General features: G+C 38.5%; 1 protein-coding gene across 10 annotated transcripts in view; it reads left to right on the top strand.

The window, feature by feature from the left end:
- TEX2 (testis expressed 2) overlaps window positions 1-13580 on the top strand; it is a 128132-nt gene that overhangs the window by 89628 nt on the left and 24924 nt on the right. For all 10 annotated transcript variants that reach the window (XM_030534906.1, XM_030534910.1, XM_030534905.1 and 7 more), the window contains 4 exons: window positions 457-793; window positions 1388-1635; window positions 6838-6987; window positions 11579-11678. In XM_030534906.1, the coding sequence (XP_030390766.1) occupies window positions 457-793; window positions 1388-1635; window positions 6838-6987; window positions 11579-11678 (835 nt within the window). The remainder of the gene's footprint in view (window positions 1-456; window positions 794-1387; window positions 1636-6837; window positions 6988-11578; window positions 11679-13580) is intronic.

Below are 13580 nucleotides of genomic sequence, written 5' to 3'. Positions count from 1 at the left end.
CATATGTTCGACATCCCCCTACCCCCACCCAGTGTCATGAGACTTAAATAATTTTGGGGTTCTTTACCTTCTGGCTTCTGAGTCACATTTTTTTTGCACAACTATGAGAGCTGAAACCCCCCCCCCTTTTTTTTTTAAATGAAAGCAGAGATTCTTGTGTATTCACATGATTCCAGGAGTATAAACTATCTGAGCATGATCCGGTTTAAATAAGGCTTATTGCTAAGCCTCTCCATATCCTTTATTAGAAGGCTTAGCAAGCCTGGGGCCTGTTTATCCACCAGTGAGTTGAGCACCCACCAGTCCCATCTTTGAGGTGAAATCTCGCTATTTTCATCACTTAATACACAGTGCTATACATAAATATATAAGGGGAGAAGATATTGATTCATATGGAATTTTTTTTTTGTTTTTTGGGTTTTTTGATCTATCTGACCCTCACTTTTTATTTCACAGATTTATCTGGTTCCCAAGAGTCTGGCTCGAAAACGAATTTGGAATAAAAAGTATCCTATTTGCATTGAACTTGGTAGACAAGACGACTTTATGGCTAAAGCCCAGACTGATAAAGAGAACTTAGAAGAAAGGTCACCAGTAGAGAACTTAGACTTAGGCAGTGAAGTATCTAAGAAACCTCAAGATGGGACAAAACCCATTAGCCAGAAGGATCAAATACTTTATTTGTTTGGAAGAACGGGTAGGGAGAAGGAGGAATGGTTTAGAAGATTCCTTCTGGCTTCCAAGTTAAAGTCTGAAGCGAAGAAGCCTCTCGGTTTATGTGGAAACAAGCCAGGTAACCATTATCATTTTTTAAAATTTACTAAGGTACAGTTTTGTAAAGGAAGTTACAATAAGTACAAAAAAAGCTTCCATGAAACTGAATGTCTGGCTAGTGGTGTTTGTAGTAAATCAATTTAAGCATTAGCTCTTAAAAAGTGAGTCTAAAAATAATTATGCAGAGTTAGATATTCCCTAAAATTGTGATTTAAACAGATGACCACAAACCTGCTTGCATATGATTTGGGTAACTGAGGAGTTTGACATCTCCAGTTGCATGCATTGTTGCTGGATATTGAATTGTTCTAAATACTGGCAACTTAGAGTTTAAGGCCATCTAAACATGTATCTATGGAATTTATTGTAGCCTTAAAAGTGTGATGGAAAAGCACTTCTTTGAATTGTACCTTTTATGAAATAAATTAAGCATAAATAACCTTGTAGCCATCTGTTTGGTGATGCTGGATTATTTATTTATTTTATTTTTAAAGTGATGCTCATGCCTCATGCTTGATACTCTACAGCCATCCATTTTTACGTGGTGTGCTACTTGCTTTTCTGTTCTCTTCTCTACCCTGTTTGTTAATGGCTGTTGTTTCTTTCGCTTTAGGATTCTTGCCATCACACAGTAGAACCAATAGCCAGTCTGGAATTCTTACGCACAGTCGCAGCAGTAGCAAAGGAAGCGGAGAAGAAATCATGTCTCAGCCTAAGCAAAAGGAGCTGGCAGGAAACGTGCGACAGAAAACGCTTTTGGACTACAGTGTATACATGGCGAAGTGTATTCCACAAGAAAATAAAAGTCCTGTGGTTAGTCCAGCCTGTAGTGCAGACAGTAGCCCAACTTCTGTGAAAAAGGTAAGAGCCCTGTGCTTAGCGTACTTCCATGAGACACATTTTAAGGTCCTGTTACTTTTTTGACACTTGTTGCTTTAAAAAGTATAGATTGTATAGAAAGGGGGGGAAAAAAGTTTGGAAAGTGCGGCTCTGTTCTGACACTGACTGTGTAAAAATGGCATTGTGAGGATCTGTGTTTGTCCCTTGCTTCCTTATAAAGATATTGTTTCTAAGTGCCAGCTCTTAAGGCTCAACCTGGGATCTCTGAAGTCCAGTTGTGTTCTCCTGGCTTGTGTGACATCAGTACCAAAAATGATTCTGTAGGCCAAAATTTCCCTCAGCTGTTCACTTCCTTCAGTGGGTGTTAACGCAGGGGGAACTGAGGGTGTCAGAATTAGTCCCTACAATAAATATGGAGTTACCTCTTTTGTTGATTTGTGAGCCATGAACCATCCAGTTTACTCTCCTATAGCTGTGCTCATGCTGCAATAGTAAGAGTAGTAAAAAGATTATATCAGCTAACTTTTGTTTAATGTTAACCAGATCCAACTAAAAATGTAATTGGTGTGCAGAAATGCTGAAATCAGGAGAGAGTCATTTTTAGAGTTCCTTTTTCAGCCATAAATACAATTTAGTGCTGAGTAAGGAGAGTTTATTCTCATTAGCTAATCTTTCTTAGGGGAGCTGTAAAACATTCAGATATGTCCATGTATCTCCACCATCCCACAGATGGAATTATTTTATGATGAGCCCATCCTCAGATGCATGTAAGTAGGGACTTCCACTGTGATGTTGTTTAATACATATTCAGTTTTCAGCTCAGAATGGCCAATAATTCAGTGGACTTTGATAATCTGATGAAGAACTTCCATCCCTTTAGAGCTACTACACACAGTTGTTCTGCTTAGCTCTGCATTTATGATCTCTGGCAGTTTGTGTGTGTGTGCAATATGCTGGACACCTCCATAAACAAACTATTTTCCCTGTTCCTTCCCTCAACCTAAATTTTGCTACCAGAAAGCTTCCACTATTCTCTTTTCTAAACTGCATGGGAGCACACTAGGAATAAACACAAATTGGCTCAGGAACCTGAGATTTAGTTTTTCTATCCATGTTTCAAAAGCTGATTCATCTCTCCAATTCTTTATATCATATAAGTGTATTTTTCTGTGTATTTTTAAATTCACCCAAAGGATAACATTACAACCAAAAGCTTAGTTTATGGTACTGTACTTCACTACCTCCAGTTCCACTACCCAGATCTCTTTAGGGGTTTGTTATAGAAGTGGTTAGGGGTTTGTTATAGAAGTGGATGGGTAGGGTTCTGTGGCCTGCTTTGTGCAGGGGGTCGGACTAGATGATCACATTGGTCCCTTCTGACCCTTGAATCTATGAAAGTTTTTTATTCATCTAGGGTGAAATTGTTGCCACATTGCCTCAAACAGGGTCAGGATTTCTTCACTGATGTAAATTTATTTGATGACCTTTTGAGTGTGTGGTTTCCAAGACCAAGAGATACAGTTTCTAATGCAGGAGCCCTTCTATGAGAGTTAATTGAGTGAAAGCAATGGAACTATCCACTTTTCTATTTAGATTGCTTTCAGATGCAACCTTCCTCACAAAAACTAAACCGTGGGTATTGTGAGTGTATATAATGTATATAAAGTTTGTTTATAAATGGTTTTAAAGAGTTACTAAATGATTAACACATGTTATAAGCATGTTATATGTGAGTAGTATGTGCTGTGTTGTAGATAAACCATAGCTTATCAAGTATCAGAGGGATAGCCGTGTTAGTCTGGATCTGTAAAAGCAGCAGACAGTCTTGTGGCACCTTATAGACTAGCAGATGTTTTGGAGCATGAGCTATTTATTTTTTATTTTTTTTTTTTTTTTTTGGAGCATAGTTTATCAGGAGCCTCTTCACCTCTTGGACTCTCTAATTGCTCAACTACTTAGTAAAACACCTATTAATCATTCATTTATCCTTAATAAATGGAACCTTAATATAAAGTGTGACCCCAGTTTATTTAATGTATATTTTGTGCATGTAAAATAATCTGCACTTCAGGGCCCTCATACAGCTCATAGTTAAGGAGATCCATGTACAGTACATGATATGAGCTGATTTGGTGCTCATTGGCTCTCCTGGCCACTCAATCAACCTCTGAAATAGTGGTTGCAATACTGAATCTGACAGGTCAGGCTTAAGTTTATAAATAGGATAATGGTGCTAGCAAGAACTTGGGTCATAACAGAATTTAGCAATCCAGCAAATTCTCTTTTTGTATAAAGTCACAGCCCTTGGGAATATTAAGGTCGCAAAGAAATCCTGTTCAGCTGATTTCAGAGCAGCCACTGTGTCTAGCTGGTTGCTGTGCCAAAACAAAAGTTTGAATCAATGGGGATAAATATTAACCTAAAATGGTAAAATAATGGTTCCTTTTTTATGTACGGGGATATACATATGAAGTATGAACAACACAGAAAATTTAAAAAATAAACAAAGATACTATGGAGCCAGGGGGAAAACTTTTTGCAGATAGTGAAACTAATTGCACTTCAAATCAAGTTATCACTTTACCAGAGTCCAAACTTGGGTAACTTGATCCTTCTGTCTTGAGCAAAATAACATGCCACCTCCTATGGTCCTAGGCAAGCTGCCATCAGTACTATGCCCCTGTTTAATATGGCAAATTTTAAATGTGTTTTAAAGTCACTTATTAAGTTATGGAGCTTCTCAGAGAGCACAAAATCTATGCATATCTTGTTTATAATTGGCATTTTAGGACCATCATCTTATCACGCATGAAAGAATTATTAGACTGAAACATGTGCCATGTATATTATCAGTGTCTCAGTTTATCACTGTAAATTACTGCCTGCTGCTGTGTTTTTCTCTATTAAACTTGTTTCTTTTTAATGAGATCTAGAGTAGCATGGGAATGTGCAATCTACATTGCCTCAGGAAAATCAGCTCTGCATCACCTCAAAGCAGAGAAACTAATATTTAAAAATCAATTTTATTTAATGGAAGTCCCATCAGTGACTCTAAATGCTAGCTTGGCTAATGTATGTTCCATGACAATTTAGAATGTGGGGCTTTTCTTACAATAAAATTCAAATGAGGCTTTTATATAAGAGGAACTTCTTAGAGCATTATTCAGAACATAATCTCATGAGCTTTCTGAGCAAGAACTTTCTCCATACACCATCCAAGAATTATTGGTTGTATTTGTCAGTTATTTTTTAATTAAAAAAAAAAAACAGACCAAAAGCTTTCTAATTTTGCTTTAATTTTACAAGCAGCTTGGAAATGCATCACTAAACAGTATTGATTGGGAAATGTGGCAGTCACTTTCCTCCTCCTGTAAGTTTAAACATGCACATTAAGATTAAGTTGTCTGTAACAATAAACACATCTGAGATTTGTTTTTAAGCAAGAAATATTGAGTTCATTTGACAGCTGGGGCAACCTTTTGTAAGCTTAAGGCATCCCACAGAATGGCCATTATCCTACTGTCCAAATGTTTTAAAATCTCCTTCAAGTGAGTCATTAGCTTTGTCCTGCAATTTGGGTGTGAAAGTTGATGCACACATTTTTGCAAGGGGTGGCGGAAGATGATTTCCTTCAAGGAAGCCATTGAGAAAAGTTCCATTAATGGATACATTCTGTTTGAGGCACAGCAACTTAACTTCTGCGTTCTACTGACTAGAAGTTTCTTTTAACTGGTGTATTTCTACCACTAATAGCTCCACTACAATTCTGCATGTATATTTGGAGCTCCCTAGTCACAATATTATTATTATTATTATTATTATTAATAATAATAATATGGTAAAACCTAAGGGGCCCAGTCATAAATCAGTCAAGTCCTGTGACCTATATTTTATGCGGTAGGTCAGACTAGATGGTCACAATGGTTCCTTTTGGCCTTATCTATGAATCAGGACCCTAGTGTATGAGGCACTGTACAAAACTGTGGTAGATGGTCCCTGCCCTGAAGAGCTTATTTTAAAAGTACTCAGTCAAAGGACTGACCATGTTCCTTTGAGCTTCTTGGGAGTAGATTTGGAGGGAGGGGAGAGGGGTATTCATGCGCACACTTCTCCCATGAACAATAGGAGATATGTATATAATAGTGTGCTGAAAGACTGTGCTTTAGGAGTCTTTGAATTAAGTTTTCATGTACCTCTCCCCTATTCTAAACTTTTTATAGAGAAATCACATGCATTCTTTCTCTCAACATAGAGTTCAGACTCCCAGAATCTGAAAGTGGAGGTGCATACGTATTGGCATGTAGCTTTGGTTGGCTCTGCCTTTATAGCTGAAGTCAGAACATTGCAGTATCAAATGGATTGTGTCTTCATTTGTTTGAGATTACTCTCAAATGAATCAAGACATGATCCATTCAGAGAGTGCTGCAAAACTCCCAGTTCAGTGGAAAGAAAACCGTATAGTTTCTTCAGACATACAGTCAAAAGTCAATGATGTGGGAAATTTGCTTCATGTTGTCTAGGTCATGTTGCATTTTTGTGCTTGAACCCCTGTAACTTTGCAGAGAATCATTCCTTAACCTATTTCTTCTCTCTCACTGATTCAGTCTTCATCTTTAACTGAATATAGCTCTGGCCATTCCATTAGTGGATTTTTGGACATACAAGTGGAGGAAGAACACAAAGGATTTTTCCCTTTTATTGTCTCACATTTTCCTCGTATTCCTTTTTTTCTGATTTAGTTTTGCTTAGCAAAAAATGTTTAGCTTTGCTTTCGAACTTAATAAGGCAAATGGGTTTGGGCAGAAAGGAGACCTAAGCCCTTGTCAGGTTCTTATCTGCTGTGCTTTGGAATTTTGTATCTTTTAGTATGAAAAATGTTGATTTTGCTGTTAGCATTAAAAATAGTCTGTGTGAATATCTGATGACTTGAATACCTTCACCCTTTGCTGCAAATAACTCCAAATCTGTCTAGTTTAGGTCTCCACTGAGAAGTTTTATTGCATTAACAGACAGACAGACACACACAAGGGTTAACCATGATCACTTTACATGATTTTGAAGATTATAGTCCTTGTTTAACAGTGTCGACATTATTTTAATATGGGTTAGCATACAGTATGAATTTCCCAGTGTAGACAAGACCTAGACGGAAATGTTTCTTTAGGCAGTGACTAGATTGTCTAAGCTGTATTCAATAATTGAATGATATGTTTGTGTTGCCAGTTGCCAGATATCCCTACGGTAGCTGAAGAAGAGGAACGGGAGGCATGGGTAAATGCTTTGCTTGGAAGAATATTTTGGGATTTCTTAGGAGAAAAGTACTGGTCTGATCTTGTGTCAAAGAAGATCCAAATGAAACTCAGCAAAATAAAGGTATATCTCCCTGGGGGGGGTTGCACTTCCTATTCTCCAGCATAAAGAAGGATTATTTTTTTTAATTTAGTCACATGATTTGTAAAAAGATGTTGTTTAAAAATACTTTTTAAAATATCTTGTACTTTGATACAGTGTCTTGAGCCCTGTTAATAACAAAAGGAGTAGTTAGATGTAATCCTGCTCTACCACAGATTTCACAGTGGCATCTTTGGTCAAGTCACTTAATCTGATTACAAAATGTAGATAGTAGTAATTGTTTGCTTCATAGGGGTGGAGAGGCTGAATTCATGGATGTTTGAAAAACGCATAGAGGTCCTCTGATAGAGGTGAAAAGTATTACTGTATTAGCATTAAGCAGTAGTATTATAGCATTTTAAGCTTGCTTGACCAACAAATCTCTAAGGCTAATGTTGCAAACCCATTGTGCTATAGTGTATTGGTTCTCTACTCACTGGCACATCTGAACAGGAACTCCCGATGAGGATTCAGGAGTTCAGTGAAATTAAAACTGCTTTTAGAAATGGTATATTGACAACAGGAAGGGGTGAGGACCAGGTAGCTGTAATTGTACCCATATGAGCACACTTTAAATTCAGAAATCCGTTACAAACAAGGATTCTCTGTGGGAGTAGTGGTAAATGCAGCAGCTGTCTGAAGGGCAAAGGGGTATAATTGTGCTATCTAATGCACAAGCTCAAAGAAAAGGAGAGAGGGTTTTGACTGACTTTCATGATCTGCCCCTTGCATTCTCAAACTCTTCCAAATAGCAGCAGCTAATCACAGGTTTGTTCAACAACTCGTGGGGTGGGTTTGGGGTGTTTATCAGTCTGTTCCTAAACACAAAGGAAGGAGTGGACATGCTGTCACCAGCACTGGAATTTAGCTGCCAAAACCAGCTGAGTGTGTGCGCTCCTTGTACTACTGGAAGTAAGCAGTAAACTAATTCTACCCAGGGCTGTTTCCACAGCCACTGAAGCAAGCTATTCAAACATTTTGAGAACAGTTCGAGTGGAAAAAATTGGAATGAGTGAGAGAGATGAAATGCTGATAAATGCCATAAATATATGGGATACTACTCTGTTATAAATATTCGCTGCTATTACAGGCAAAGGTATGCAATATATTTTCTCTGATTTGCTGCCCTTCTGCCTTTCTGGGCCTTTCACCTCCTTGGTGGTCAGTGCAAATGCAGGCTGCTGGTAATGAAGTTAGCCCCTCTGATGGTTTTCCTGTGGGGAATGCGTTCATGGTGTCAGTGCCGTCTCTTGTTGGGAGTTGTCCACAGCACACAAACCCTATCCCCCACAACAGGTACCCTAGGTGGTCTCAGCAGGAAGGTCCAGGATTGCCTTGGGCCGTGGAGATGGAACTGATCTCTGACTCAGACACATGATACTTTCCACTCAGTTTGGAGGCATATTGCAGGGCAGTTTGGGAAAACCTGTACAAGGCAGAGGGCTTCACTCTTCAGGGTGGTTCTCTCTGATTTGGGGGCCTGAGTCTGGTCCCTCATCCGTTCACACATCCAGGCAGAGTTCCTCTAGGTGGAGTCCAGATGATTCCTCTGAGCAGTGGATGTTTTCCGGAGTTCTTTGCTTGATATCCTTCTTTTGGTCCCTTGTTTTGACCCTGTGAACTGCCCATTTCATTCTTTGTCCCTTATTAAGTCCTGGGGTCTGTGGATCCGTGCTTATTTTGGGGTAGGGGTGGGCCTTTTGTTTCAGTGGGCACCATCCACTGACTCAGAGTTCAAATAAGCCAGCACTATTCATGAGCATTAAATTCACAATATTTTTTTTTAAAAGCACAGGAACTCAAGCTGGATACCAATATCTTCTAAATGCTACTAACTTATGCAGCTAGCTTTTTTTAACCTTTTTTAATGAAAAAGATCAAGATACTTGCAGTGTTAGGGAAACCTCCTGATCTGCGTTGAATACAAATCTGTTATGCTCAAATATTTCTTATTTCCCCATTTCAGTTTACTATGCTTTTTAAAAACCACCTTATTGGAAGTGCTATGTTGGTGCAATGTGAAAGGTAGATTGTTGAATTATCCAAAATGGGAGGAAAAGGATGGGAATTCACAACAGTGTGGTGACTAGAAAGGCATCTGGGTAGAATATCATGCCAGTGACTTGGTGTGTTGAAACACTTAATGCATCTATTGCATTATAGTCCCCCATCCAGACTTTAATACTTTGGTTTAAGGATTTACTTTTTTCTAGTTGCTTTTCTGAAAGCAGTTTTTTAAATTGGAGGAATCGTTATAAACAAACTAGTCTGTAGAGTAGTACTGAGTTATACAAATATGTTAAAAAAGCTCTTACAATAGTCCTATTGCTTCTCAGCTTTCTTTCACATCACTGTAAAAGTAAAGTGAGGGAAACACGTGATGAATCCTCTGTGCTGCTTCTGGACTTCATAGGTGGCATGTGGCTTTCCTCTAAAGTCTTAGAAATAAATTTTTCCATGAGAGAGAGTCTGAATGTGGCACAGTATCTTTCCAAACTGCACCTGGCCTGTAGATGCCATAGTCTAGCTTTTTAATATTTCAGATGTTTTACTTTGTTCAGCAATGACTACATAGTCTGTAAAGTGCTCAGTCTGCATGGTGAGGGCCCCAAGTAATGGCATTACCATGTGACTCCTCAAAATAGTGGCCACCTATCACTGGAGAATGGGAAGATGTTGGGCTCTTAGTTGCCTCCCTGTTGGGTCCTGGTGCCGTGAATTGCTGAGGTTATTGTAGTCTTCAAATTCATGCTCATGGTGTTCTTGTCCAAGGCTGTCGTCACCTTATGTCAAACAGTCTATTTAACCCTCTTCCTCTTGCAAGCTGCAATACTTTATTATATGACCTTTAGAGCAGTCTGATTACTGTGCAACCTGCTTAGAACAGTATCATCCCTGCTGAGCCTCTTGATGTTAGGAACTTTCCTTTAATTTGGTTGGCTAAATTGCAGCCTTTTTCATTTCCCTCCCACACTCCTCCCCTTAATTCCTCCAGGAATCTCAGCAGGAATGTGTTTTTATTACAGAAAATAATGCATCTGCCAGCTTTGAACTCTGTAATGCTGTCAGTGATGGCACCAGTTGAAACCCAGCAGAAGTTCCCCTTGCCTACATTTGGTATTAATCCATGCCGTGATAGAGGGGGAATTGCTGTGTCTTGGGCAAAATTAGAAAAGGCAGCATTATCCTGGTTGGGAACAGTGCTGCAAGAGACTCGGTCACATCAACTTAGGGCTTGTCTTCACCACTGTGCTACAGCAGTGCGGCTGCATCAATGCAGCTGCAGCATGTAGTGCATAAGGTGAAGATGCACTTTGTCGACGGGAGAATGTAATTACTCCACCTTAATGAGAGGCGGAAGCTGCGTTGGTGGGAGACGCTCTCTTGCTGGCTTAGTGCAGTGTAGACAGTGCTTTAAGTCGATGTAACTTAAGTGGCTCAGGAGGGTGGTTTTCTCACTCCCCTGAGCAACGTAAGTTACATCAACTTGAGCTGTAGTGTCGACAAGCCCTAAATAGTTTCTAATTACAGACTGCTTGAGTGTGTTCATAATGTACTTTCTCACCTACAGAATTTTCCTTGAAATTACTACCTTCCCCTAGTAAATAAAACAGCTGTTTAGCAGTTTGTCTAATCTCTTCACTTAGGCAAGGAACATCTAGGAAGGAGGCAAAGTATGTGTACTGTGACTGATGAGCAGCATAGCACAGGGCAGTGTGAGTTAGGGAATGTATGAGCCTCCAGCAACAAGAAGAATAGAAAAATGAGGGTTCCTTCACCATGCATAACACAGTTTAGGACATGTATGTGTTTGAAATTATATAGATACTCTAAACATAGTGTTATAAATATATATTTATATTTTAGTAATGGATATATGATTCATTCATATGCTTTCATTCTAAATCCCTATTTTGTATGCTTGTGCACACGCAGTATATAGTACTAGTAGCATGATGTAGGATAAAAGGCATAGACCCCAGGCAGAGTTTGCTGTGGATAAAAGTAGTGATCATCTTATTATTTTAAAATATCAGCCTAACTGCAGAATTTCTCCACTAAAAAGTGTGTAACTGCAATTGGATAACATGTTTTAAAAAAACAAAACCAAAACCTGATCATTTTACGTCTGACAAACTGCCAAGTATCTACACTTCATTCTTGGTCTACACCTTTTGTTTGCGCTATCGGTCAAAACATACAGTTCATTTATCAATCAAATGTGGGATACAAGTGTTTTGACAATGTATCAACCTAATGCTATAGGTTGAAATTTGTATTCTTGATTGGGTGCACACAAGTGATTAGAATGGAAATATTAAAAATGCATTGGCTCAGAGTTTATAAACCAAGGCATCCTCTAAAATATCATTTTCAAATAAAGGAGTGCTAAATCCTAGAATTTAAATTTCTGCATGTAATCGTCATTTATGTGTCCTTTAATTGGTAACTCAGCTAAACGTTTTCTCAAATGTAATATACTTTAACTGCCTTCCAAATATCACAGAACACCTGGTCTCTTTATAGTTTCATTACAAAAATCAAGTTAATTTTATTTTCTCCTTTCTTCCAGCTGCCATATTTCATGAATGAGCTAGCTCTAACTGAACTTGACATGGGAGTAGCGGTGCCGAAGATCCTTCAAGCCTTCAAACCTTGTGTTGATCACAAAGGTAATGACCACTTGGTTTGAACAGGAATTTCTTAGCTTGATGGTAAAAAGAATATTCATTATGTTTTGCTTCTATTGCAGAATTAAAAGGAAACTGTCAAGTTATAAACCATTTATTTTAAAAACACTTTATCCAGTATTACTGATAACCTTTAAATTTTTTAAACTAACCATATAGTTACACTTTACTATTTGTGACTTGTTTTAATTTTTCCGTTTCATTCAGTTTGGACACATAATTAGCTTCACTTGTGCTTATACACCATTTTTATTTCTCATTTTCTGTTGTTCATTGCTGTGATAGATATAAATGTTCCTAGTGTCTGCAACCTAAACTATTTCTACTGAAATATTAAAAAAAACAAACAAAAAAACCCCACACAAACAGAACCATCCCACAAACGTTTCTCTTACATGGGCAAAACCTTTTTCTAAACAAAGCACAAGATCTCGGCTTAAACTATTTGAGTGCCCCTACCATACCATTATTAAGAACGGATTTGTAAAGCTGTTGACATTCAGATTGCAGTTATTATAAAGTGTCTCTAGCACTCCAAATATGCTGTATGCCTGAAGAGTTGTATAGAAGATGTAGACTGGTGTAGGAGGCTGGTATCTGGTAAACCTGGGAAAAGCAGCCCACTTTGAGGGTTCTCTTTAGCAAAACTTATTCTGATGAAAAGCTGACTTCCCTCTTTTTCCAGTTCTACCCTGTGGAACTGCTGAGAGCAGAACTTGGCCCATGGATTTCAGTATGAGTTTTGCTTGAGAGAGGAGTGCTAAATGAAGGGCGTAGAGGTTTGGCTGTGCAAGGTGCTGAATGCCTGGCACCAATGTTATGGCTTTTAAAGGTGAGCAGCAGGATGAATATAAGGAAATGATATCTTCTTCCCAACTGAAAACCACTAAATTCACAGAATTATAAAAGTAAAGTAAAATTTGAGGAAGTACAAAGTAATAAAGGATCCAGCATCTTTTCTTCATGCCCAGAGAAGAATTGTTTCTGTACTATAGCGAACCAGATCTGAACCCTATTCAAGAGCTGCAGCCTTGCTCTATGTAAACAATGATTCAGCAAAATACTATAACTAATAAACCAGAAAACAAACATTGGCTCAGCTCTGAAAAGAGACTTTGTAAAAATAGCATTGTGGGGTTTTGTGCTGGTCTTTCAATGTCAAAGGTGATAACTTGTGAAGTGATTTTCTTACTGCAAGCCCTAGGAGCTGAAATTCAATCTGGGTTCTTTCTGGCATAATGTATCCCCAAAGCAAGGCCTTTGTCATGGCTGTGACTTCTGTCACCTTGGTATTTTCATAAAGACGCAGAATCTTTTGTCAGTCCACTCAGATGAAGAATAGCTTAAACATTCTTTTTTGGAAAAAGTTCAAAGATTGACAGTGTTACTTCCAAAAACAGACTTTTTTCAAGCTATATTTGATGTACACTTAAAAGGGGGGGAAGATAGGTCTTCCCCCTTTCGCGCCCTCCTCCCCATTAACATAGAAATCTGTTCTGATAGATGAAACAGTTAGTTAGATAGAAACTAGATTTTTCATTGTAGCAGTTGGGCATGATTTTCAGCTGTCTCCTTTAGCAAACCTTCTCTTTTAAAATTCCACCTCTTCTCTTCCCTGTTTTAATTTTGATGGTGACTTGTTGGAAATGTTTTTGAAGGATCTAGTTGATCTACAAGGGCGCTTATTTGACCCAGAATTTAGAAGGCTCTAATTGGTCTATGGGGAAATGCTCCCTTGAGGGAGCCTGTTGTTTACCATCCCTCTGCAGCTGCTTCATAACTTAGATGGTAAAATGGCTTTAAAGAGTGACTTTCAGATAGTTGAGCAGCAAAGATGTCAGAATAAGAACTTGCTCCAGCTAGCACGTAGTAACCTATGTCTGG

Source organism: Gopherus evgoodei, chromosome 15, assembly GCF_007399415.2.
Source record: "Gopherus evgoodei ecotype Sinaloan lineage chromosome 15, rGopEvg1_v1.p, whole genome shotgun sequence".
In the NCBI taxonomy this organism is placed as follows: domain Eukaryota; kingdom Metazoa; phylum Chordata; order Testudines; family Testudinidae; genus Gopherus; species Gopherus evgoodei.
This window is presented reverse-complemented; position numbering and strand designations above follow the sequence as displayed.